The 27434-nt window shown below is 40.5% G+C and overlaps 1 protein-coding gene across 13 annotated transcripts in view; it reads right to left on the minus strand.

The window, feature by feature from the left end:
• Positions 1 to 5276: 5276 nt before the first annotated feature.
• The window catches only part of LRCH3 (leucine rich repeats and calponin homology domain containing 3), a 58754-nt gene continuing 36596 nt past the window's right edge, over positions 5277 to 27434 (minus strand). For 2 of the 13 annotated variants that reach the window (XM_085069313.1, XM_085069309.1), the window contains exons 11-23: positions 24944 to 25039; positions 24484 to 24535; positions 24200 to 24340; positions 22918 to 22965; positions 21736 to 21789; positions 18666 to 18746; positions 17277 to 17348; positions 16376 to 16424; positions 15775 to 15888; positions 15051 to 15169; positions 13390 to 13527; positions 11230 to 11307; positions 6556 to 8949 (exon numbers count right to left, since the gene is read on the minus strand). In XM_085069313.1, the coding sequence (XP_084925439.1) occupies positions 8749 to 8949; positions 11230 to 11307; positions 13390 to 13527; positions 15051 to 15169; positions 15775 to 15888; positions 16376 to 16424; positions 17277 to 17348; positions 18666 to 18746; positions 21736 to 21789; positions 22918 to 22965; positions 24200 to 24340; positions 24484 to 24535; positions 24944 to 25039 (1243 nt within the window). In that variant the 3' untranslated portion in view covers positions 6556 to 8748. Of the gene's footprint in view, positions 5950 to 6555; positions 8950 to 11229; positions 11308 to 13389; positions 13528 to 15050; positions 15170 to 15774; positions 15889 to 16375; positions 16425 to 17276; positions 17349 to 18665; positions 18747 to 21735; positions 21790 to 22917; positions 22966 to 24199; positions 24341 to 24483; positions 24536 to 24943; positions 25040 to 27434 lie in introns of those variants that run through there. The other 11 variants (XM_085069318.1, XM_085069314.1, XM_085069311.1 and 8 more) reach the window with 10 other exon arrangements.

Below are 27434 nucleotides of genomic sequence, written 5' to 3' on the forward strand. Positions count from 1 at the left end.
TCCATCCATGCTCTCCCTGCCACAAGTGCAGTCAGAGCACACAGGTTTCCATTCTCACAGTCCTGCACAGTGCCAGTGCACAGACAGAATAGCTCCAAATACGTTCTGACTGAGGAGAGGAACAATGGGAAAAGGCAGCCACGCTGCCTACAGGAGCTGGTCTGTCACAGCTGTCCCCACTGCCCTGGTCAGCGCCGCTGCACAGTGGCATGGGGCTGTAGGCAGTGATCAGAGCAGCCTTTTAACCAGGAGGGGAATCCTGCTCCTGATGCCACTGTCAGTCTACATGCAGGTCTGTGCACAAAGCCCTGTGCACAGTGGCTGCTCTGGCTGGTTCTGACTCTTCCATGTGGGAGATGATCTCAAACCATAGAGTCTGCTCTGCTCTTCATGACCAGCCTGTGCTGGCCCCATCCAAACCTCCTTGTGTCTGATCTGAACTGGGCCAAAAGCTCTAAAGCTCACATGAGATGACTGAAACCACAAGCAGAGAGCCTGTGGCTCAGAACTCTGAACAGAGAGGACTGCTGCCTTATCAGGTAGACTTGATTGTCAGGGGAGTGCTGAAGTTTCAAATGCTCCAGACAAACTGCATTAGAAGTGCCAGTGTTCCCGCTGGAGCATGGACACTTGCTTGAAACCTGAACACGTTCCCATTCTAGCACTGGCACTGAACAAGTTCCCTCACTTCCCATGCTCCCCATGCAGTGGTAAGAGCAGGGAACACTCCAGTCCAATGCTGGCAGGAACAGAGCCAGGACTGTGCTTACATCCCACTGCAGGAAGCACCTCAGTGCAACCCTGGGACCTATGTTCCTAATTTTAACTCTTTTAATGTGCTGCTGACTCGGTACATTTCACCACGGACCTGTGTTTTCCATATGTGATGCAGGTGTTAACAAGTGACCTGCTTGGATGGAAGGAATGAAGTTGATAAGAAAACTCTCCAGAGGGCTTGAGCTAAGGAAAAGCAGGATAAGATGGAAGGCAGTAGATTTTTGCTGTTTATGCCAAATTCCAGGCACACTTTAGTAATGCAACCAAACTGAAATCTGATGTGTGGCCTCAGCTGGGCTGCACTTGCTTCTCAGCGGAGAATGAAGCAGATCTGGAAACAAAATAATGAGGCAGGGTTTGCTGTTCTCATGATGTTGAGATGCTGAAAGTCAGGTTCCAACACGAGGCCACTGTGGGGTAGTGACAGGGGCACAGGTGTGTAACCTGACTGAGCCCTGTGAGCTCCCAGGGAACTGCCACACACTCTGGACTGGGGACTGTGGCCACAGTGCCACCCATCTAGCTCCTCCTGGCCTTCTCGGCTGCACCAGATCATCCCAAGGTGCTGCTCTCCGAACGAGCCTCCCCTGGCTCCATGGAAACTGCAGCAGACTTTGTGTCTGGGCTGTGCAGCTGCCAAGCAAACAGACTGGGACATCCAGGGATGGGAGCAGTGTCCCAAACCTGGCACTTCTGAGGAACTGTGCCACAGCTGGTACTGCTCCATTGTCCCAGCTGAGGAGAGATGGGATAAAATGTATATCCACGGAATCTTCTGCAGGGAAATTGTATGCCCTCTGGAGAGAGTTTTCCTGGGAATTAAATGGAGAAAAAAGGCTGGAGATTGGGAAGCTGGTTAGGAGGAAGCTTTAGATTGAGAGGGAGAAATGAACACCTGGGGAGAGATGGGCAGCCTTGAGAGGTAGGAATGGAGCTGTCCGCAGTGCCTGACAGAGTCACCAGGTCAGACAAGGAAACTGAAGCAGTCTGGTGAGCAGGAAAGAGCATCACAGGGGTAACACAGGCAGGATCTCTGGAAATTTCTAGGCTTTGCATTTTTATATTTAAAAAAATAACAAAACTAGCAACGAGGAGGGATGAAAAGAGGAATAAACATTCTGGCTAACAATAAACCTTTCAAATGCAGTGGGGTCAGGAAGCAGAGGTGCAAGTTTTAGACAAGCCAAAAGCAAAGGATGAGAACAAGGAGCAATGGGACTGGCAGCAGGAAACTCCAAATCCAGAATGTATAATTTACATAGAGAAAGAAAAAACAAGGGGCTGTGGAGGGAGGAACAAAGGATTCTATACAAAATCAGTGTCTGGGAAGGTTAAAAATACTCCCAAGAAAAAGCTTCTGACGTGGCTGCAGAACATGTGTAAAAATGCTGGAATTTTCCTGTCTTGGTTAACTATTAACTATTATAACTTGGTTAACTATTATAAGTAGAGAATCACAGTAGGTCCATCAAATGCCAACTGGGATGATGTGGAAGGGGAATAAATACCTGACACAGAGGATGTGACATTCATTGATGCAACAGAAAAACAGCAGGAAGAAATACTGCAATTCATGTAAGTTTTAAAACTTTATTTCAAATACCCATGGTTTCCTTTTATATTATCAATGTGCTAGAAGTTCACACTACTGGCAGAATACAGGCAATTTAAAATATACAATATTCAGACACATTTATATGTAACAGAAATTATGGAATGTATTTACAGACATACAGCATGGGATGAAGCTTTAAAATCCTTTACTCTATTACTTACACGTTTACACTGTTTTCAGAAATAACAAAATTAGATCACTTTGTAGAACATCACGATATCTATACAAAATTATTTTTTAGATGACCAAATTCACCTTACAAATCCTCTGTTTCTAAAACGGTTTTTCTAAGAACCATTTGTAGTCATAAAGGGGTAAGAATACCATTTGTCATCCTGCTGCTACCAAGAACAACAGAGGTGCTCTGGTGCTGTAAAGAGTTGCCCCTGATGGATTTTAAGGACACTGGGAGCGAGGCCTTTACAAAAGCTTCCCCTTCTAAGGGGGAATCATCAGCTGCTCTGCCCCATCCCCCCCAGTGCCATCAGGGGCTCCCGAGTGCCTGGGCCACTCCACCTGGAGTGTGTGACCTTGCAGAGCCTCAGACACTGCTCAGGGCTCACCAGGTTTGAGGATGGAGTGTGACATCATGGAGTCAGTGTAGGAACACCAGCAGCATGGAACACTGAGGTGGATCCCTCCCATATCCTCCAACACAAATGCCCCAAAGAGGAAAGACTCCTCTTTGCTTTAACACACAGAACAGAACTTTATATATGTTTTTTAAAATATTCTTTTCATGGGATACAACAAAAATTGCACATAACTACACTGAAAAAATCCCAACCCATTCTGCAAGCGAGAACTGAAGTGGGTTTGGTGTAACACATTAAATAAACCGTATGATGAAAACTTCAGGTTTGGACTTTTGTCCTAAGCATCTGGACAAGATTTAGTGCTTGCCAGCATGAAAACACAGGATTATAAATGTCAAACTAACACAATTCCCTACACTGAAACTGCCAGAGTGAACGTTGCTCACAACAAAGTACCCAGTGCTGGGGACCCTCTGCCTGCCTGGCCTCCAGCCACAGCCCTTCCCCAGGCCCAGCTTGTGCTGAGCCATGACTGTGAGCAACTCAAGCTATGAGCCACACACAGCAACAGGAAATCACCCTTTCTTGCAGGCCAGACTTGAGCCCCCATCCCATTAAAAACTACTGTTAATTAAATGATAAAACTTCCACTAACCTGAATACTGTTAAGTTTCATTTCCCTTAAGTGCTGGACTGGAGCAATCACCACACCCTTGCAATTCCATGAAGGGAATGGTTTTCTTCAAACGGGTATTAAAAAACCCACACTGCATGTGCTGTTAAATGGAACTTGTCCCCCTAACAATACATGTGACAATGTTGGAAACCAAGATGAAGTCAGTGCCTCCCTAATTCTCAAATTACGTGCAGAGACCAACACACCAGGAACACTCCGGTGTTGCCTGCGAGTGGCAGCATCTTCCCCCCAGCAAACTGCAGCAGACACCTCAGACACCTCTGTGTAACCCTGTAAGAATGACCAATGCTCCTCACCAGTGGCATTAAGTGAAACACAAGAGCTACTTAAGGGGGAAAGAACACCTGTGTGAAGCTGCTGCTCCTGTGGGTACTGCGAGTTCCTGGCACTTTCATTCCCTGCAGGGCTCAGGGAGCTGCACTTACCCTGCATGAGGAGGGTTCTCTTTGCAGCTGGGCACTTTCGAACACCCTCCGGGTGTTCGTCACTTGCAATGTGACCAAACAATGCCAATAAGACAACAATCACCACAATGGCCCTTGAAAGAAATACATGAGGTAAAACAAAATGGCAACAAAACTGCAACTCAAAAGGGAAAAAATGCAGCTAAGACTAGTCCTGGGCAGCTCCCACAGCAGGATTACTTCTGCAAAAATTACTTCCAGCTAATACTGTTCCCACTTCTTCTTCATCTGTATAAAATCCTCTTGGTGTATTCTGCTTCAAATAAATCCCCAGATAGAATACGGCTGATGCGTGGAGTTGCTTTCAGAACCTCATGCATGCACCATGTATTAATAGCCTAATATTCTGGGATGCTTCAAATTGGGCAACACCTGACAAAGGAACTGCATGGATGGAGAGCTGGACTTTGTGAAGTCTTTTTGTGGAGGGAAAAAAAAATATTGCTAATTGATCTGGTAGTGAGCTTGGCCTTGTCACTAGGACCATAGCATATAGAACTGTCTTTATTTTGCACATCAGCTTTCCAGGAAAACACAAAACTTGTCAGCTGCCTCTCCCACTCCTGTACACTGAATTTCCATTTTTAAGTTAAGGAAAGAGGAATGAAGTACTGGCAGTCCTGTAAAACCAGCACATCTCTCTACGTGAACTCCAATGAATAAAGGGCTTTACTGAAAGCCTTGTCAAACCCTTCAGAGCTTCAGAGCTTTGTTAACACAGATGCTGCTCTGTCAACACCCAGCCCACCTCAGGAACTTGGGAATTGTGCTCTTAATGTGATCCATTCTGTGCTTGCAGGGGATGCTTCAGCTCCTCATAAATGTATTGGTTGGTACCAGACTTCTAATGGCCAGCAGGGCAGGCCGGCATTATTCCCACTGCAGGGAAATGCACGGGATTCTGGTGATCCCACAAAACCACCAAATAGCCAGACACATCCCTAAGTGGCCAGAAGGGGATGTGAAGACAGAGGAGATCTCCCTCCACTGATGCTGGAAAACTGTTCAGACAAAAACATGTTAAAACCCAAACAGAAAGTGAATCCAGCAAGAATACTGATGGGATTAATCCCATTTGAACAGATGTGATTTAGTATCTTTTACTAAGGTGTTTGTGATAAGAGAAAACATGTAGTAACTTTTCCACTGGGAAAAAAAAAAGTGATTTTTTTCAACTTTTAGCCATGTCAACATAAGTTACAGCTTATGTATGAGGTTCAACCCTTTTCAAACACTGCAGATTAGGATTGTGTGATGCAATTTTTTAAATATTATAATAGAAACAGCCATTCTTTGGAGGCAAAGAAACTCAATTTCTTTGCACCTTGTGGGTAAGGAAAGAAATTTAACTCCATGTGCTCATGGCAGGAACACTCTTTTTTTTAAACATTCCCCTACGAATTGCTTTCCAAACACTAAACCCATATCATCACCCTGCAAGGTTGGTTTCTACAGCTGGCTCCAACAGCCAGCCACTGGAACTCCCTGCCTTCCTCCCAACGAACTCTCATTTTTTTAAATAAGGGGCAAAAATATTGATAATAAAAAATGTTACTGGAAACTGTTGTGATCTCCAAAAAAATGGAGAAATGAAGTAAAACATTCCTGTCAGGAATCATGGAAACTCATTTCCTTAGAACAGAGCTCTGTGTGTTTGGATGCACTGCATGGGCAGTAAAGTCTTCAGGTCCTTCTGCTTAGCCAAGGTAACCCAAAAGGTCCCGGAGGTCTTTACACAGCAGACAAGTGGTGAAGTGGCTGCTGCTTTGGGGGTGCCAGCTCCAGGAGCGCCTGGACAGTCACAGCTACCTGTGTCAAACCCTTCTCTTCTAAAATATGCAGAGGCAAACATAATTGCTCCTGAATGGGGAACAAAACAAAGACAAAAACAAAATGGATGAAAACCACTCAACTGAAAAGAAAAAAAAAAATTAACAAAAGGTGACTGAAATATGAAATGTTATGGACAGGCAGCACACACACACAGGGGTAGGACGTGAGATTTCTGCTTGTGACAAAGGAACCATGACCTTGACCTACTCAAGAGAGGTGGCATTAGGCTAATCTCTGTGTTCTTTTAATAGAAAACTCTACAAATAAGAATTTGAAAAAGGATTGTGGGAGAGAAGGGGAAAAGCGAATTGTCCTCCATCTCTGCCCACACTGACATGGCAGCAGTTTATGAAACCAAAGTAGATGAACTAGAGGAGGGGGAAGCTTTGCTTCATTACGATCAATGTGCTACAACACAGAGCAGGAGAGGAACCACAGCTTCCTTTCCAAATCACCCCTTTTGGAGAGAGTCCCTCCTGGGACAAGCCTGTTCAGCTACAGCCACGAGGGAAGCCCTGCTGTGGAGCAGGGAATGAGTCACTACCACTCACTCAGCTGCCCGAAGTGCTCCCGCTTAGCGGGCAGCCCCCAAAATCATCCTGAGCAGTAACAGTAATACGCAAAATGCAAAGAGAGGTTTCAAAGTGTTTATTAATAGTTGTGCTATTCTCAGTCTAAGATGTATTTAAAGCCTCATCCTACAGAAGTCCTTGGCACCTCCTGGCCATCCTCACTCCACAACAGTCAGGATACATGTCCAACAGTTCTCTGTATCTGCAGAAAATAACCCAAGTGTGTCCTTCCTATAGAGCTACAGAGACTACTTTTCATGTGTTATTTTCACATCAGCTGGCATTTCTCCACTCCTTCAGTCTTTACTGATTTTTGAGGTTAAAGAAATTCTTCAGCACAAACAGTGGCAGCCAACATTCCTCCCGCAAAGCTCCAAGCAGATAGAAAACAAGTGAACCCCGACTGCAATTCTCACAGAAAGCCATATGCTCAGGCTAAAATACATTTTTCTTCCAGCAAATGTATGTTACTTTGAAAAAAGTGTGCTTTTTGAGAAAATACTTGTAAACTTGAGTAAATATGCCTTATCTTTTTTTATGTATGCAAACAGATAAGGGGGAAAAGCTTTGGAATGACTCCATACTACAGACAGTAATGACAAACAAAATTTAAAAACTGGAAGGCACTGTTAGTGTAAAACCCCTTGCAGCTTTCATCACAGTGTTCATTAGAAGTTAAGAAACACAGGAACCAAGTTCATTTTAGTTCATACCAGTAAGCAGTGCAAAAATAGCTTACTTAAGAATAAAACAATCTCCCCCTGTCAAAGGTCCCTTCTTTACTCAGGGATGTTTGGCTTGGACAGAACACTTTGTGTGGCTTGGACAGAAGGCAGCAGCTCTTTTACTTGCTCCTTTGATAAATACTCACTTTATGGTACAAGAGCTTGTGAGACCCACATATGCATAACACGTTTTTACTGGTAGTGACCACATTTGCAACTGAATTCCTGTGTACCTTAAACTGTGCTTCAAAGGTGTTCCAGGTAATGTCTGGAATGCCAACACCACTTGCACTGGGCTTTCAAGCCATTTACTGCACTTGCAGATGAAACAGAAATTTATTGAAGACACATTTGGAACAACCATTTCCTGAACACTTACCTGTCACTGGTCTCTGAGCAGAGCTCCCTGAACTGATCTCCACTCTGAGGAGACACGGTCTGTTACACACATGGGGAGTGCCCTGAAGTTCTGAGGTGTCCCTGAGACATTAAAGCATTAAAGCACCAGGATGCTTTCCCTGGGGAGGGAAAGGCTGTGAAGCTTTATGGAAGACTACCTGAGTTTTGTAAAACAGTGAAGAGTGCTTGTGCAGCCAGGACTTAAAATTGTGCAATTGTATGACACAAGTGTTTCTGAAAATGACAGGACAAGAGGAAGAAGGGAATAAGCAAGGAACAAGCTTGGGTTGGGGTGCCCAAGATCAAGTGGCAACTCAACAAGTTTTTGGTAAGTTTTATCCAGAGCACAGTAAAATGCTATGACATTCTGTAGCACCTGATAAAAATCTTAAAGATTTTTCTTTCTGAGCCAGAAAACTTTTCTCTTAAAGCTGTTGAAGAGCTTAATTTCTCTGAAATTTTTCTGCTCAAACTGTTATAAAAGTTCAAGTAGCTCAGGGTTCATTGATAGCTGTTGATAGCTGTTTTAAAAATCCTGACTCAAAGTAATACAGCAGAGTCTATACATTTGAGAAATCAAATGCTCTCAGACCCAGGATAAAGGATTGGGGGTAAAAAAAAAATACAGTTAGAAAGTTCTGTGGACAAACTTACCAGACCATGTCTCCTAAGATTGTGAGATCTCATCAAGAACACTGACATTGAAAAAAATACTTCACATTGTTTAACATTTTTCATCAGATAATCACAATTTTACCAAAGTGGTTGCAATTCCCATTATATAGATGGGGGAACAGAGGCACAAACTGACACTGCAGTTTTCACTACACCACTGGTCAGCAGACTACAGCATGCACCACGTGCCCTGACCTCAGCCTTTGCTTGAGCCAAGGGACAGCACCTCCTCCCTTGTAAAGCATTCCATCTGCTCAATGTGACACAGCAAATACAAATGGGAATTGGGTCACGGATGGTGCTGTGGGTGCACCAATGTGTTTGCACATCGTACTTGTCACCTCTGTCCCATCCATGGGAAACAAAGCACTTCATACACACAGTCTTGGCAAAGCCCAGAATCTGTTCCCAAGCACTGGAGTGACGGAGGGAGGAAGCAGCACCACTATCCTTCACTAGAGAAAAAAGACCCAGCGATAGAACATACAGAGCGTTAGCATTAGAGTACAGTAAAACACCACAAAGCCCCAGAGCTGAATGGAAAGGGACACAAGACTGGATTCTTCTGAATCTGTCCCCAGGGAAAGAAGAGTCTCAACTGTTCTTTTAACGCTGAGGTTTAGCTGGAGAATGTCAGAAGGGGAACAAAGATTGTCCTGTCCAGAGTGTGTGAGCAGGAAGGGAAAACAGACAGAAAAAAAAGGTCAGTCAGTTAGCCATAGCAACATCCACGAAGCAGTTATCAGACATCTCAGATACAACCTACACATTTGAGAAGCACATCACAGCTGGTTAATTTTCACATAGAAATCTACAAGACTCCCATTGCAAAAAACTCAATGTCAATGTTTAGTATTCAGTGAGGTACCTGTCACCTCTGCAGCTCAAACATGTACCTATTCCTTGTTGTTAAAAACAGGAGTTTACACAAGCCTTAGTGAAACCCATTTTACTCCAGAAGTGAAGAGGCTACAGGTGTCCGAGATGCTGCTGGCACTGAGCACTCACCAAAGTTCAGCCTCCACATGTAACTTAATGAAAACAGCAGCACAAGGAATTATTTAAGTGTAACTAAGGCTTGAATGAAGCATCCTGCAGAAGTATCTATTACTAATTAGAGTTTAAGTAATCTGTAACTATTCTCATTGTGCGTCTCTTGTCTCCCTTTCCCACAGGTAACTGGCAAAAATCAGTGAAATCTAGATGCATGGATCAGCCTATTTAGCTGAGGGTTTCCTTTGATCCAAGGCCACCAAAGTCCTACAGAAATTGCTGCTCTGCTGTGGTATCTGTAATTAGCCCTTTCTGAAAGTAGCCTTCCCCTTAGAAGGCAAGTATTCCTACATGGATCCATGCTTTCAGAAAGCCCTTTATTTTTGTAATTAGAATTGAAATGAAATGAAAAACCTGCAGGCAACCTTTCAAGAAAAACACACTAGGCTGCCCCACCATTCTTATAACCAGGTATCTTATGTTCACATGTCAGCAGAGATGTAATGCACACATGTGAGAGAAGCTTTGTAGTTCAGGGGGGTTATTTAACTAAGTTTTCCCAGAGAGACCCTCCTTGAACTCTTTCACATTAAAACAAGATATATGAGAAGAAGAGGAGGGTCCTACACAGTAGGGGTAGCAGATGGAGCAGCCTGGATTTGCAGGGGACTTTTTCTTGATTGACCTTTGTGTTTGTTTGATTTTAATTGTGGGGCATTCCAGTGATCTGCTCTGTAGTGCAATCCCATAAAAATTTTATCTTCATACTTGAGGGAACTATAAATAGGGAAGCTGGGACGGAATCGCACAATTTCGCCCCAGATGAATTTATATTGTGCAGTTCTGCTGGGATTAAAAGTCCAAAGTTTCTTAGGGGACCAAAGCAGTGCAGGATCTCCCAGCACTAATGATCCCTTTCAACTCTCTACCCCGTTCCAACACAATTCACCATTGAGCCATGTGAAATTGCCAGGCAGCTCAATAAATATGTCATCCTAAAATCCCAGTGGCTCAAATGTCTGAAAGTGATCTGAAAACACCAGAAAATCCTGCATGACTGACTCAAGAACTGCCTTTAGATGTAGCTGGGAAATGAGTCATGGGGACTACTTCTCCCTTTCAGAACACAAAAGGAAGGAACCAGCACCTACAACAGAAACACCAGTGCTCAGCAGTGTAAAAACCCAAACCAATTAGTGCACTTGAAGAGAAATTAAGAAAAATATGATGTATTAAAATGATTCATACTGAGACAGCTGCTGAATAAGACAAAGTGCAAAGGACAGGACAGCATAAAACAGGATAACTGGACTAACAGGATAAGATGGATTATTTCATGTTTCCATCTCCTAGATCTTACAAGTTTCAAAAGGGGACAAGGAATATCAGAAGACAGACTTCTACCATTGGTACGTAACAAAAGAAGTAGGAACTGTGCAAAGACAGCTACCATCAGAGAAAGGCCAATAATTCTGTGACTTGTTGGTAAGACAGTAAAGACACTAACGTAAGAGATTTATTGTGAAGAAACATGAAAAGCTTTAGGATAAAAAAACACATGCAAACCATCATCCAGATTTTATCCCACTTTTAAGCTGTCATATGTCTAATCTTGAGAAAATGTAACTGGTTTCATAGAACCTGCCAGTTCTAAAGGCAGACAAACTCCATCAGCTATTATGACTTTGAGGCACAGTAGTTAAGTCAGTCTGTACTAAACTATAAACTATATACACTGCACTCTGATAAACTGTATCTGGCTTCATTTTGCTCTGGTAGACCATGCAAGGTAAGTCTGATCTATATTGCAGGACAGCCTGTACTTGAACCTTCTAAACTTTTAATCATCTTGTTTTAATCCAATCTTCCAAAAAATGTTGTATTTTCTGAAGCACCAGACAAAACTGCATCTGAAATTATATCAGGATAGCAGAAATACATACCTGAGGCACTCCAATCCTTCTGCAAGCTTCCAAGAAATTCTCCACATTTCGTCTGCACTTTGCCATTGTAAGTTTAGGCTGCAAAGAAGTAAAGGCATACAGTGTTCTTAACTGGAAAGATTTTAAAAGATTTTTATTTTTTTATTTAAATAGAGTGCTTAATAAATCTCTTTGCCAAAAACACCGCGCTGACATAAGCTTGTCTAATTCAAAGCAGGCTCTGCTGAAGTTTGCTTTTCTTAGAAAACCATCCCAGTTTTCAAAGCTGTTTTATGAAAAGCTAAGTTATGAATGCTGGATGATTTTAAAAAAAGAACATTTCTAAGCTCTGCAATGTTTATATACACAGTGTTCTATAAAACTGGCTAACACTTTTAGTGACCACAGTATGATCATTTAAAAAATGTCTTTTGATGAAATCCACATCCATGGCTTCCATGCTGTGATTTCAGAGCAATTTCATGACATCAAGCAATCTAGAGTCTGTTCTGGATTACTAAAATGCAAGGATATATAAATATCAAACCATACTTCAATTAACAAAGAGATAAAGAAATAAAGGCTAGATGAAACCAAAAAATAATGTCAGAAAACTGGAAGTGAAGCTTGCTTGTCAGCCTCTTGTAGATGGGTTTGATAGAGCTGTTTGAATTGCACTCACTGGCATTTTTTCAAGTGGGGCTTTTTCTGCAGTCAGCTTTCACACCTCTTCAGACATACCACAGCACAGGCTCTGTCTTGTTTCTGCTCTCAAGCCTTACTCTCTTCTGGTTCAAGAAACACAAGCTCCCTGAACATGCTTTGGAACAGCAGGCGGCAGCCTCCATGTGTTCAACACTTCCCTAAGTGGTGGGGTTCCTTCTCTGCCCTTCATGTGCTCTGTTTCCCCACCAAGGAAGCAGGTTAAAGGCCAGCACTGGCTTCTTTCTCCCGAAGGACTATGGAGTACAAAGACCACATTGTGCCTGGGGCGTGACGTGATGCCTCTTCTGCTCCTGGAGCCACGCGACTCAAGGCTGTCTCTTCCTTGGGATTCACATGACAAAGCCACGATTTAATTCCTAACACAGGACACTCAGCAGCACATCAATCCACGCCATTAAAAAGATCTCACTGACGCAAGTCTCCCGAGCAGTGGCTCCCTGCCTTTGCTTGGAATGATCCCACAATTTGCCTAAAATGTTGGCGTGTCCAGTTCAGTCGTTCTCAAAGCAACAGGGCCATCTGCCTGTTCACATCGAGTCCCAGGGGACACAACCACAATGACATAGTTGGCAGCCCTGGAAGTGCCAGATCAAATTCCAATCAACATGAAGACTTACTCCAAAAGAAGTGAAGAATACAGGCATGTTTCAACTTCTTCCCCAAGGAACAATCTCTGTTTTTTTTCCTTATTCATACAATTTAAAGGTGCATGACAAGCAATCTGCCTGTCCATATTACTTTTAAGTAGCTGATCCTAAATGCTTTCACTGAACTTTCTGACTTCCACAGACTGGATAAATAATCTATTGTTATCTCACAGATTTTGACCTTTCTCTATTCTGTGCTTTCCCTACATAATAGATAGCAATACTTCTCTGCTCTCAATAGTCCCCGGACACAACCACCTTCTTTTTCCTGTTATCACAGAAGTATGACCGGATTAGTTTTGTTCCAGGAGATGGTGTTCTCCAAGCAGCTTGAGTGTGCTCTGCTAAAATTCCTAAGCAGAGGAATTTGTAGTGCTGTGGACACAAGAATCAACTCGGTCTCTGCCTGTTTTCACTGTCTTGTGTAGTGGGATCCTGCTTGTTGTAATTCCCTACTACATTTTCCTGAACTTCTCAGACACTTTGATATTTTAAAATAGCCTATTTCAGTTTTCATGGTGAACTATGTCTTATTTCACCGCTTTTTCAAGTCAACATGCTTAGGGAGCACATGAAAATGTTAACATTTGCTTACAATCTGTTGGAAGTAACTTCCTTTAAATGAAACAAACCCAAACAGAATTTCATTTAGTGACACTACAGACCTTTTTTAAACAGCGCAGATGGTCATTTTTTGTCATGTATATTCACTGAGAAGAATGCTGAATTTAGTGTCTGTCTAGATTACAGGACTTTGTTGGATGTCACTTTGGACAGCTATAAAGTAGTGCCATTGTTACACACTTACAACAGCAGGTGAGGGGACGTGGATGCTGGGGACAGAACGGGGCCGCACATGGTTGGCCAAGTGGCACAGGACAACGCCATCTGTGAGAGCTGCCCCGAGGTCACTGGGCAGCGACACCTTCAACCGCGACTCGATGTTCTGTGGGAAACCAACAGGGACACACACGGGAGCTGAGAGCTGCATTCCTCCAGCTCGTTCATTCTGCACAACAGTTTGTACAAGGCAGAGTTCCTGCATTACAACCCTGTCCATCCTCATGGCATTTCCAACCAGTTTTCTGAATAACCCTAAGGAAAGCTTTGTGCATTACTGTGGCCCAGGGCTGGCCACAGTCTGGGAGCAACTGAGTTCAATGAAGAACAGTTTTCATTGTACAGCACAGTGGACTAATACAACCATTATTCAAAAATAATGGAAACCAGGATCTAGGAACAGTATTCCTAACCCTACATATTCTCAGAGAATGCTTCTGCCAAGGGAAGTGAAAATAATTTTCTTTGTGGGTTGGGGGACAACAGTTAACAAAAGTCAAGACAATATTTTTGCCTTTAAATAAAAACTGAACTATTTGGCATAAGCAGTCCTTTAAAAAGGAGGCAGTTACCATTTGTGTAAGAGAATGAATAAGAATTCAATTCAGGCTTTTGAACTCATTTAAATTGCTGTGTGAATTTCACTGAGTTGTAATACTGTATCTAAATTTTCAATTATTAAAAAAAATGATTAAGCTCACCTGGGGAGCAGAACAAGAGACAAACCACACAGAAAGCAATCTGAGATAACATAAGAGACGGTCTGTAAACACCACCAAGTTTTGTTTTATCTAAGGTAACCTTTCTGCTTTTAGAGAAAGGAGATTGTCCTTCCTTTAATATTTAAAAAGAGAATAAATTTTCTCTGTCCCTCTGGGATGCTTATGGCTTTTAAGATTAGCTTCAATAAGTAACTTCTTATTTATTGGGAAAATTCAAAAAGTTAATTACAGCACCTCAAGGAATCCCTTCATGCTCTTGAGAAATAAGTCTGGGGCAAAGCAGAGCAGTACTTGAATGCTATTTGGCATTTTCAATATTCCTATTTATCGTCATTGTACCTGGGCACAAACCCTGGGCAGATAAAAAGCACAATTATAAGAAATATTTGTGCCTCAAATGTTCTGAACTTAACTAAGGATAAGGCAAGAATCAGCAGACAGATCTAGAGCACAAGAGAAAACCATGCTGTCAGCATGACCGGCAACAGTCTCTGCACTCCATCTGCTTTTCTGTCAGCTTTATAGCAAAAGAGAGGTTAGAAGAAGACATTAAAAGAGGACAGTAAAGGCAACTTTCCAGGGAATTCCTTACAAGTGTGAAAGCTGATAAGGAAGAAAGGAAGCACACGTTCATTTTAAAAGCAGAGTTCACTGGACATTTAGGAGCAGGAGTCAACACAGTTCATTTCACAGAATTTGAAGCTGACTTTATCTACCACAAACAACCAAGTGAACACCACTGCACCCATCTGAAAGAACTACATAGACTGTACCACACCATTTAATTTTGGTCAGCTGTGCCCTATATTAGTTCAGTGAAACTGGTCCGTAAGACAAAGTCAGATTTAGCAGGGTCACAAAACATATTTACTGCCATGTCCATATTCTGGCTCCTGGCAGCACTTACCTTGCGTAGCTGCTCTATGAGTTCCAGCTCCTCCTCCCGCTGTTTGGAGTTTTGTCTCACTCGAGGGTCTGCAGAATCATTAGCAGGAGACAAGGCACAGGTAGAGGATGAAGCAACAGCTAAAACAGCAGCATGAAGGAAAGAAAATCACTAAGCATGGTTTGGCTTTGTGTTGTTCGCTGCTGCACTGCATACAAAGTTGCAGAATGGGTACAGTACATTTCTTTTCACAAATCTCTTTCTTTCCTTGGAGTATTAATCAAACTAATGGTCTATCTACCAATCTGAATGAGGTGTCAACACAATTCCCTCACTGTTTAGATTCTGATCTTTCTGTTGGATAATACTCGTGCACAAATGACAACAAAGTTTTGCCATGTGGAGTATGTTGAAATGGTTGTCTTTCTCCAGAAACCGCAATTCTGTTATAGGACAATGCAAGAATTATCAAGTTGTTGAAGACTTGTGTGGCAAAGGTATAAGTGCAGGAAGAGCACTTACAGGAAGAGCAAATTCTCACACTTTCACAGATATGGAAAAAGAATATTGGACAGCTCCAAATAAAACCGTTTGTTCACAATGTACGTGATGTCATCTGTCTACAAACAGAATTCCAGCAGTTTGATGATAAAGACCTGAAGTAATAAAACACTGCAAGCCCCAGGGTATGCAGATGTCAATACAATGTTGCAAAACTAGCTAATTTCTGAGCTATATAACCTACCTTTCTTGGCTTCATCCCTGACAGCTGTTCGGAAAAGGAAACTCTCAGGTCGCTGGGAAGGGTTTCTATAGGAAGGCAGGGCTGCATGGCCAGGATATGGAGGGGAAAGGTAGACTAAACAAATGTGAAATGGCACAGGAAAGGAAGGAGGAAGAAGGCAATGGTTAGAGTTTAAATAGGAAATGGGTTCAGCAATGTGGTAATTAAAAAGAACAAACTAAAAATTTTAATGTAATAATGACAAAATAAATTACAGCCATGCATGATAAAAGCAGAGCAGGAAAAGGCACTTCCAAGGACACTTGCATGCAAAGCACATTCCACATACCAATTCCAACAACTGTTCTGACACTTGCTGAATGCATCTGTGTGCCAAAGCCTGTATGAAGGCCAAGACTAGCCAAACCCTGTGCTCTGCCTGAGAATATACTTCATCCCTGTTGTCTCTTCCCTTGTGATTTTTCTAAGGAGACCCAAGTAACTGGGTAAATTCTCACACACAGACAGAGGTGGGAACAGATGCTCCCCTCTCTTCACAGTACAAATAAGCAAGCAGGCATTTTGATGTTATTTTTCAGATTTTTCTTCCTTTCCCTGTTACCTGTCTGAGCAGCAGGTGAGCCAGGGGAGATGGCAGATCTGTCATCACTCTGTGAACATAAAAGCAGAAGAGTATGAATGGTCCTAATCTGGAAAAGCTTTGACTACATTTTAATTTGCTGTGTTTTAAGAAAAGCTACATCCATCTAAATGTGTTTCAGAAAACAACCAGAAATAAGAAAAAACACAGTATGTTGTTCCCAAGGTCTTATCTCTGCAGGGACAAAGCTTCTTCTGTTACAGAAATAACACAACTGCTTTTTTTCCTGAGGAAAAAGAATGATGAAACAGCACTGACTATGCAATGACAAATCATTGTTAACTCTTTCTTCCAACCCAAAGTGAAAAAGTGCTCTTTGCAAAGGGACACCAAAAAACAGGTATTAAGCAACATGCAGAATCAGCATTACAGCAGCCTGGATAAGGATACACCTCTTTGACACCTTTGCTAATGCAGAACTGTGATTTACTGAACATCTCTCCCCTGTGAACCAACACTGTGGTTACATCACAGCACTTACACAGCCTAATGATTTCTTGTGAGGAATGCATTCAGCAAAGCCATTTCCACAGAAGAGAAAGAAACAAGTAAAGAATACAAGTGTACCTTTTATGAACTCAGTCAAGAGTAAATGATCTTGTACAGAAAAAGCAACATCAAACACAACCAAGAACCCCTTGGAGCAGAGATTGGTTACCATGTTTTACAGATTAGGCCTTCTGTAGACACAGCCTAAAGCTAAGATGAGGTAATGCCTACTATAATTTAATCAGGTGAATCAGGTTCATACCCTACCTGAACTTTTGATTAGATGCTGACAGACTAACACCTGTTAAAACAGATGTGTGGATCCAAGATTTTTTTGTTGGCTCTAGTGGTGAATGATAATAGCAAGAGATACCTTGACAGGACTGAAGGTAGAGGCACTAGGCAGGGTAGTAGCACAGCTTTCTTGGTTCAACCCTGAGAGTGACTGAATGCAGAAAGAAAGAGAAGGCAGTAGCAGAGTTAGTGAGTGGCTGACAGGTCATGCCCAAAGGTGGAATTCAGCAAAGTTAAAAATGAAGAGGTGATCACGATCACATTCTCAGAAACACTCAACAAGCAACACATCAATACTTGCTGAACTGTAGTTAAAGCCTTCCCAACCTCCTGAACTTTCTGACCAATAAGCTTCTTTTACACATAATAGAGTGACATTAGAATCAGAATTAAGAACAGTAAGGCAAAAGCTTCTTTAGCAACACCTATGCCATCAGAAAATAAGAAATGTTACCCAACAACAGCCCATTCTAGGCCATCATTAAAATTAAATGGCTTTCTTTTTAATGTTTTGAGGATGTTACACATTTTCAGTAAGTTATGCTCCTACCCACTTTGTAAATTCAGAGAAACCAACATACAAGAAGCTCAGTAATACACACTTTGTATCTGCCACAAACACTAAAAACTGGTCCTTGTGATTACACACAAAGTAAAGGAGATTCTGTGGGTGGAATTTAACTCTCAGGGAAGATGTCAGTGTCAGGATTTACAGTGTTGTCAGAAATAAAGTGCAGCCACATTTCAATTATGACCAATATCAAAACAAATAAACAACTTTTCCTGTTTATAGAAGAGGGGCTGCACTTGTGCCCATCTGTCACTGACAGGCGGATCTAGAAGGACAAAGCCTATGTCTCACTGCAAGCACTATCAAAACTTTAACATTTGAGGACCAAATGGCTCACTATACTTTCTGAAACAGCATTCAAATAGCAACGTGACAGTTCAGCACGGGAAAGAACATCAAGTGACACGTAGAAACTCTACAGATAGTGAAAGACACATTTGAGAGTTAGTTTTTAAAACATTTGCAACTATTCTGCCACTTCAGAACAGCACAGCCAGAAGGACTAGAAGGGAAGGTTTACACTCAGGGCAAGCCTTAAACACAAACACCTTTAGGCTCTATGCAGACTTACAGCTGATCCTCAAGACAGCCTCTTTCTCCAGAGCAGAGCAGAGCCAAAATGTTGGGAGTTTTAAATTTTTTTTTATGAGTTCCACATATCACTTGACTTAGACAACACATTAGCTAGCACATGAGAACAGTAAAATAAACCAGAACTAGGTGGGCTGTAACATCAATGTATCTACTCATTCCTGTATGAAAAGAGCAGGGCAAGCTTGACACAGACTAACAAGAAGTGGTCACAATGCAGGTACCAAGCAGTGGGCAGAGGGAAGGGGGACACGGCACAGCACAGGGAGGGACAATCACAACACCAACACACTGCATGCTCTTCACCTGTTTGCGAGTGCCTGGCCTCCTTTTAATGGTATTGGTGTTATTGTCAATCTCAAACACAAAGAGAGGCTCAAAGCCATTCTGTCACGGACAGTAAGGAAAGAAAGAGAGGGAAGAAAGGAAGAAGTGAGGCAAAGAACGACTGTGAGAAAAGGCAGCCACAATACTAAAGGAGCCAGGATGCTGCAATTCAGACTTACACCACCCTCTGCACATGCTGCACACAGCCTTCAGGGCTAGCACTGAAGTCACAAAAATTTCCCTGAGCCAGAAACAACTGTAGATACAGGGAGTGCCAAAGGAGAGCCCAACCAGAACTCTGCATGAACCAAATAAGGATATTTTAAGGGAATTCGGTTATTAAACATTTGAATACACAAATGAATGCCAATGGTCTGAGAGAAAACTTCAGGGTACAAGTTTGCATAAGCCAAGTCCTGCTTACTTTACCCATACCATGCTTATCTGTAACACTCTGGAGCTTAACTTAAACTTAGTCTTAACTTATAACGTTTCAGAGATCCTGTGTGCTAACAGTAACACGATGGCCTCAGGTCACATTTAAGATCACAACAAGAAAAAACAACACAAGGAAGGGAGCACGAGGCAGCAGTGACACAAAGGTTGAGAAAGAAAGAGGTCACAGCAGCTGCCTGATGCTTCTGAAGTACCTTATGGGCTTCACAATGGAGAAACTGAGCAGAAGTTAGAGAGCATATTTTGTTGGGGTTTTTTTTTCCCCTTCCATAATACTAACCTTGTAAGGGACAGTATGGGAGAAGACAAGAGATACTTGGAGAAAAATGAGATTCAGAAGCAATGAAGGCTGAAATCCTTAGCCAAGTCTGAAAGCTCCATACAAGCTCCATACAAGCTCTACAAGTAATATCAGTTGTAACAAATTGAACTACCCTTGTGAGAACAGCAAGAGGTTATGACTAACATAAGATTTTTAATTTCTCAGAGAGGCCAGTGATTACATTTCTTCAACAACATTTTCATCTGGTTATCACAGGTCAACTCAAAGAAATCCACCACAGTGTGCAATGAAGTTCTACAGCCAGACTCCACTTCTAATCATAGGTATGGAGGGGGAACTACAACTAAACTGAACCATTAACATTTACAGAAGGTATGGGCTGTGACTTCAAACCAACTGTTCTGACGTCGTTTATAAACAGAAGGAAGCTGTCATAGTAACCTGTACAACATGAATACATTTTAATTTTAATTAGTGATTACAGACAACAAGAAGATGACTGAAAGAAACACTAAAGATTTTAAAAAGGGGATTCACAACTTAATTTTTTGTTACAGCAGTAACAACGCCAGAAGAGCAAAGAAGTAAAATAAAAGAAAGCTCACTTGCTTTCTAACTACATATTAGATTTAGTACTTTTAAAAGCTTTTCCTTATGTCCTCAGAAATTAGACCTAGCTAAATTTCAAACCCATAAGGACAGAGAAAATGTCAGATGAAATACAATAGATATAAAAGTGTAAAAGTAATTTCAACTCTTACAACAATTTCTTTTTAAAGCAAACTGATGAACATTTTCTTGATGTTGAACAAGTTTTTACCATACAAAATACATTTGTAGAAACAAAAATGCTGCAAATTCATAAGCTAGCATGGGCTTCATGTTCCAGTTACAGTAATTGCTAAAAACAGCTGCCCTGGCATATGTCATCATTAGGCACAATGTGAATTTCCACTACAGAACAGAGCTGCAGATCAGAAACTCCAGCATTTCATATGCTATTATAGTTCAGTGCTGCTGAAAAGAGCAAGGAATCAAAAGAAAAATGAACAGAGAAATGATTGCTTTCAATCTTTCCCTGCCAGCCTGGTCACTCTTTCTTGTGAAGTGAAAGGATGTAACTTGGTTAAAAGACACAAAGGAAATGAACAGCAATGGAAGCCAGTTTCTGAAAATTCTGTCTCTTAATTTACAACAGAAGTCATGTGATCACACAATGAAATAGAGATGGAGTCCTTACAGGTATCTTTAAAATACATTCCAAAGACCAATTCACTGACAGCAGTGAATCATCTATTAACCCAAACCACTGCTGTTCTCCTGCTTTTTATTACCTAAACATGAAAGCACATTTTAATACGCTCATTGACTGTGATTTCTCTAAAGAGGCACGTGATTATTAAATTTCTCTCCCACAAAGTGCTAGTCTTACAAAGGCAGGAAACCCAAAAAGTCTGAATAAAGACACACTAAATATCTTGACTAACACATTCACGAGAGAGAGATTCTAACCAAGAGCACTGCCTAAAGAAAATTAAGGCAGATAATGGAAGCACATAAATCAAGAAAATAAATTCTAGGCATGCAGTCATGCAACAGCAGGCAAATCAGGTGCATTTTTAATTTTCTAGACATGGATTATGACATTAATTGTATTTTTTAGTTATGCTACATTGCTAAGGTGCCACAGAGGAAGAAATAGCATAAAACATGAATTATGTACATACATGTTTTTATTTTTGGTAAGTGTTCAAAATAGATGATTTTAAAGACATTTGCACTAACAATAAAACTGTATGAGGAGTATTTAATGATTTTTAGCATTCATAAGTAGAACAGATTTTTCCTGTGCCAAGTATTTTTAACTCCCTTGTGCAGGACACAGACAAGTTGAAGTGGAAGGCTGTACTAAGCATTAAAATTGCTTACTTGACACTGATGAGCACATCAATTAGGAATCAAGCTGAATGGAGAAGAAATCAAACCAGAACAACTACAGGTGAATTTTTCATTCTAGAAACTGTTCTTTACTATCAGTAATTTTCTTTTGCTCTCAAACAAAATATAAGCTTTAATTATTTTGTGGAAAACCTTCATTGTATTATTAGCAAATGGCTGACAGCAAAAGTGTCAACATATTCCTAACATCATAGTCCACAGCTAAGCTACTTTTCAAAGGAGATGGTCATGTTTTATGCTATTTAGATTAGCTCTAAAACAGTTGGTCTAATCTGAGACAACCATAACATGTTGTCATTTCTATGCTCTAGAATGTGCCACAGAAAAAGGTCATTGCGTGCAGGATCTTACCACTAACAAGGCACTATCATCAGTATGCTGAGACCTTCTGGATGGAAAGGGACACTGGGAGGTGGGAGAGATGGAGCAATGTCAGAAACACACAAATGTCAGAAAACACATGGTATGTGAACAGACAGACATTTTGGAACATGTACTGCTTGCTTATAGTACAGTGAGGCTCTTTAAAACAATCCATGAAGTATCTGTAACTTTGTAGGAATACAAAGCCACATGACCCAGGAATTACAGTGCAGTCATATTATTTAAGGAATCAATTATTCTGCTTTCTGTGTTGTGTCAAGCAAATACAGAAAACTACGCATTCACAGTGCTTACTGTGGTAGAACAAAGGACCTTTTAAAAGAATAAATTTAGAACAGAAGAACAGTAAGAAGAAAAAGGAACAAAACCTATTTCAATTACCCCATGTTTTGGTAATTTTCTAACAAAAAGAATTAGCTGGAAAATACTGTTAAGGAACTATCACATTCCTTATAATATTGAAAGTTTGATCTGATTAACACTACCAAGTGAATTATCTTTCTCTGGACAAAAGTGGGGATGGCAAGCAGTGGAAGAGCTAGAATTATGCAGAAATCTGATGCAGAGAGTCAACAGATGTCATTGGCTCAGTTCTGTATATTCTAGAAGACTGAGCCTTGTATGACTTGTGTTCCCAGTTTTAATTATAAAATCTACATTATTATAAAACTAGAGTAGAAAAAAGCTTTAAAAAATAGATTTATTCCTTTTTCTGACAGCCCTCAAAATTCTAATGCTTAATTTTTCTGGGACAACTGGTGATCTAATAACAGGAAATTGGGAGAAAACTGATCAGTGAAGAATGACTATAACACTCTAACTTGTCTGAATATTCCTGTTAGAATATAAACCATACTGCTCACAAGGAGCAGGTTAAAATGGAATATGAAATGCATTTTCTGCAGATAACACAGAAATCATACAAGAAACAATAAAACAACACACTTGGACAGGCAATCTCTATGAACAGAAGGAAATACTAGAGTGATTCCATAAGCAAAAAACCCCAAACCAAGGCTTAATAACATATGAAAAAAATATGCTATAACCCAGTTTTGAAATGTTTTCCAGAATGAGGAAAATAACTCTGATGGAAGGCTAAGAATTTAAGTGCTGACATCCCTATTAACACTCTTATTGGACTCTTACCTCACTATCCATTGGACTTTGTTTCTGAGGACTTAAGGAGGCTTTTTGCTACACAGAAAAAAGAAAAAAAATTTAAATAATGTCACAGAGAAACAAAAGCTCAGAATAAACCAGCATAACTTACAAGTATTTTAAATCAGAAGTTTTCATTTTTAAATAGAACATTTGTTGGGGAAATTGCAAATTTCACTGAGCTGAAATTCCCCTGACATTAGTAAAAAATCAGCCCTTATTCCACATTCAAACAAGCAAAAAAATTTTTTAATTATGCATATGAAAGATGGGTAATAAACCCAAAATATAACCCAAGGGAGGAATTTAACTGCTGAGAATAAAGTGGTCATGAATAACAAAGGCAACAGAAGAAAAAAACCCAAAAACCAACCCCAAACCAAAAGCCCCAGGAGACTCATCAATGAACAAAATGTATCCTATAAGCTTAATCTTTAACTAAAAAACTGAGCTGAATCTTTAATAAGGAACTGTACTACAAAACAGTGCCAGGGGCCTGAGTTTAGCTGGTGCTAATGAAAAGCTTAGTTTCAGGCAGCTAAGACCTTTTTTCTACACTAACTTTATACATTAAATATATGCAATAAACCATTCTTTGCTTATCTGCAGACCACGCTAAGCCCAAAATATTAACCATAATATTTCTTAAATTTGTGATGGTGAGATTCAGATAAGTGACCAGAACAGGAAACAGTAAAACAAATTTAAATCAACTATCATATAAATAAACTGGCATATTAAGCAGAAGACTTTATACTGAGTGCAGAGACAGAGAAAGTGAAGACACAGTGTCCAGAGTGAGTGTCTGATGTACCATAAGCCTGCACCTGTGCTTTACCTGGAGGTAACTTATTTTACTATCACAAAATAGATCAGGCAACACTATGTTTTTGTGTCTATGATTATTTCCTCACTGCCAAATTTGTCTTCAAAATTAAACTGCCCCTATGCCTTCTCAGATAAAGACCTCTTCTTTCTTAAACCAATCCCATCACATCTACAGACATGAAAATTGAGAAAATAAGGTGAACTATAAAAAGTCAGAATTCTTTGCAACAATCATATTTTGGGTAAATCTTCCATCTTCCCAGTTCTAGCTTTGCCTATCTTAAGCTACTACAACAACAATTATTTGACTTAAATGCTATTTGTCCAAATTCTTTATAAAGTGCCAGGAGCATAACATACAAGCATTAATTACCTTAGCAATTAGTTATAATTAAGGGATTTAGAAAAGATTAAGCATGAAGCAGGTACTAAAAGAAGGCACCTTAACAAAGTCAAGGACAGCTTCTCTCTGAATCTGCTTTGTTCTCATCCTCTCCTCCTCGTACTGACGGGCTGCCAGCTGGGCCTCCCGACGGGTGCGCTCGATGTGCCGGCGGTGCAGCTCAGAATCTGTATTAGGCACCTGCAGTCAAACAGAGCATCAGGCTGTGAAGTCAGAGCTGCAGATGGGTTATGGAGAACCAGCCCGTGTCTTACGGATAACATCAGTTTGGTTTTGCATCAAACTCATTCAAAAGAATTAAAGAGTAGAGTTCAATGTGTTACCTGGGTGTGCTGACTTGATAGCGAGAGAAAATAAGGTGAATCAGGCAGGGGTCTGACAAATGCAAAAACAGAAAGTAAGTAGACTTTTAACCTCAAATCTAAAAATTTTGCATATATGGACTGTCAGTGATACGCAAGTATCTCATCAAATCACGAGCAACTGTCTAGTAACAGCTCGGATAATGATTTAATTCTGCGAATGATAGATTTTGTGCAGTCATTTCTATTTCTTCTCCTGAATTGTAATAAAATTTTTTTACAGCACAAGATGTAGCAGTGGGATTGTACATTTGGCCTACTACATTGAGATACTCAGTACTTTACACCCATTCTCTAAGAGTAATCATGCCAGGAATTTTTCAGATAATCCTCATTTAGAGGAACAGCTGACTATGGTTATCTGGGGGAAGGGAAAATTATAAAATGAACCAGCATAAACTATCAGTTCCTTTTCCCCTACCTCTCTGTCCTGTCCACATAACTCCTTAGTACTTGGTGATGCTCTCTGTCCTGCATCAAATTTAGAGTTTCAGGTCTTCGCAATTCATCTGTATCCCTGCAGGTAAAACACCAGGTGGAAGGGGGTTTGGCCACTGATGCATATAGACTACTGTCAGATTAATTCTTCTCTAGATTACAACTGTTTTTGTGAGATAACTGCCCTGACAATTAGCTTCAGATAATTACAAAAGTGAAGTCTGGATTAAAAAAAAATCACATTATGATATCAAGTCAGCTCACAACTACTGGAGTTTGCAATTAAACATAACGTGCTTAATTAACAATGATTTCAAAATACACGAAGATGGGGTCTCTCTTTTAAGACAATATTCTAGTTATTGCAGGCCTTATTCTGCTCTGGAAAGAGCAAAATTGTTTTTCAACATCAGGACCCTTTGATATTTTCAGCACAAACCTGCCCACTTCACCAATCAGGTGACTGCCAGTGACACAAGCCCTCAAAGTCACAAGGTAAACAAGAACCCATCTGGCTCTAATTCATCATATCAACAATAAGAGAGAAATTTTGCAGTCAGCTCATTGCTAGAAGGCAGCTGTTAGCACTGAAACAATTCCCAAGGTCCACACTCTACAGAATGTACCCTGACATGTTGCTGTCTAGAAACAAAGTAGATGGAAATCAAGGAGCTTTCTCTTGACAGCCTAAACTCTGTGACCTTCGCTCCTGGGGCAACCACAGAACACAGACACTTAACAATGCACTTCCAAAAAATGTCAGTCCAGCTGGCTGTGTGCACACTTAGAGCCTTTTCCTCATGGAGATGAGATGTGGAAGACCCATAGGTTACAGGTCTCTTCTGTTACTTAAATTAGCACTGAAGCACATGACAAATTCATTACATAGAGTTGTTTTGAACAGACAGCACTGGGTTCAGCTCAGTGCCAAGGAGTGTGTTCAGAGCAGAGTACACACAGCTTTGTTGTACCAGGAATGCACCACAGTCTGTCCAGAGGCACAAACTGTATTTATTTAATTGAATCAACTAATGTAAGTATTCTTGAGATGAAGTCTGCATTACTTCCAACTTCCATAGTTTTAATGGCTCCAGCATGCTAAAAAAAAGAGGCTGCCTGCCAAGGCATTTGCACAGAATTATTGTAGAATCACTTTACAGCTTGTGGTGGCCACAAAATAAAATATTTGGCCAATACAAGCTTAAAGTAAAAAAAATTATTCATTGTCATATGGCTGTTTTTACACAATTTTGAAGGCAATAATAACATGACCTGTTTCTAGTGCCTTAATAATTTCACTCTGCTGCAGCCTAACAAGCTACAATTCATTTAGATTGCTGATAAACTACTTCTGCATGGAGATCTGTTGCTATCCTTAAGTTAAACTCTGAAATCACTGGATACCTTAACTAAACTACAACTTCCTTTGTCATTAATATCTGTCTATGTAAACAGCAGCTCTCCCCTGGCTAACCAGCCTTCTTGTATTTCCTTCAGATATGTCATGGAAACCAGTGTTTGTAAAGTCTAATTATTTCCATGTTGACAACAAATGTTCAAATAGCAAAATAAGTAAACAAAGAAGCAAAAAAACAGTTTTTCAAACCAAGAGCACTGACTTTATTTGGGGAGAACATGCCAAAACTGCTGTATCACTTTATACCTGACTTGTGGACAGGATAAGGAATGCCAACATATGCTGAAGTAGTTACCCTCCCTTTTATCAGTACAGGTACTGTATATGCACTTTTTCTGGACATTTCAGAATGCCTGTTAAAATGTTGCCAAAACTCTGGAAAAATTTATGCACTAATCTTAGTTTTATTTTCTCTTTCAATACTATTTTAGAATCTATTATAAATTAGTTTCTACTGACAGCATAAGTAATGACATACTTAGGACTAGCAGTTGTCTTTTCCACCACTTCCTCTCCCTGCTTCCCCAACATTCCAAGTACAACTGGGCTGGTTTTCTGAGGAGTCCCTGCACATTCACTTTCACTCCACAGAATAATGAAATGTTTCAATGGTATAATAAAGGTTCTATCAATTTTTGTTTGCAAGAATTTGCTTATTTTTTAAAATCTTTTATTTCCTTATCTTCATTTCTTTTAACTAGACATCCGAAAGTCTTTTCTAAACCTAACCATCCTTCACTGAAATTCTCTGTCCAATTCTTATCCTTATTTTACCGATAAGCATTCTCTCCAATAAGCTAAGTAATCATTAAAGAACATGGGCATACTTCATCAAAATAAGTGACTTGTTTTCAGCATTGATTCCCATTCTATCCCTTCTCCTGATGTAAGCTCATGGTTATGGCACAGAAAAGTACATTTAAAATAAATGAATCTCCTACAATACTAAAATCAGCAAGAGTCAACCAAGAATGTGTCCTCATGGCACATCAGACACTCCATAATAACTCCATCCTTCCCGCAGTACATTTATCCCTTTTGTCCTCTAAGAATTACA

Source organism: Lichenostomus cassidix, chromosome 9, assembly GCF_008360975.1.
Source record: "Lichenostomus cassidix isolate B80296 chromosome 9, HeHo_3.0, whole genome shotgun sequence".
NCBI lineage: Eukaryota > Metazoa > Chordata > Aves > Passeriformes > Meliphagidae > Lichenostomus > Lichenostomus cassidix.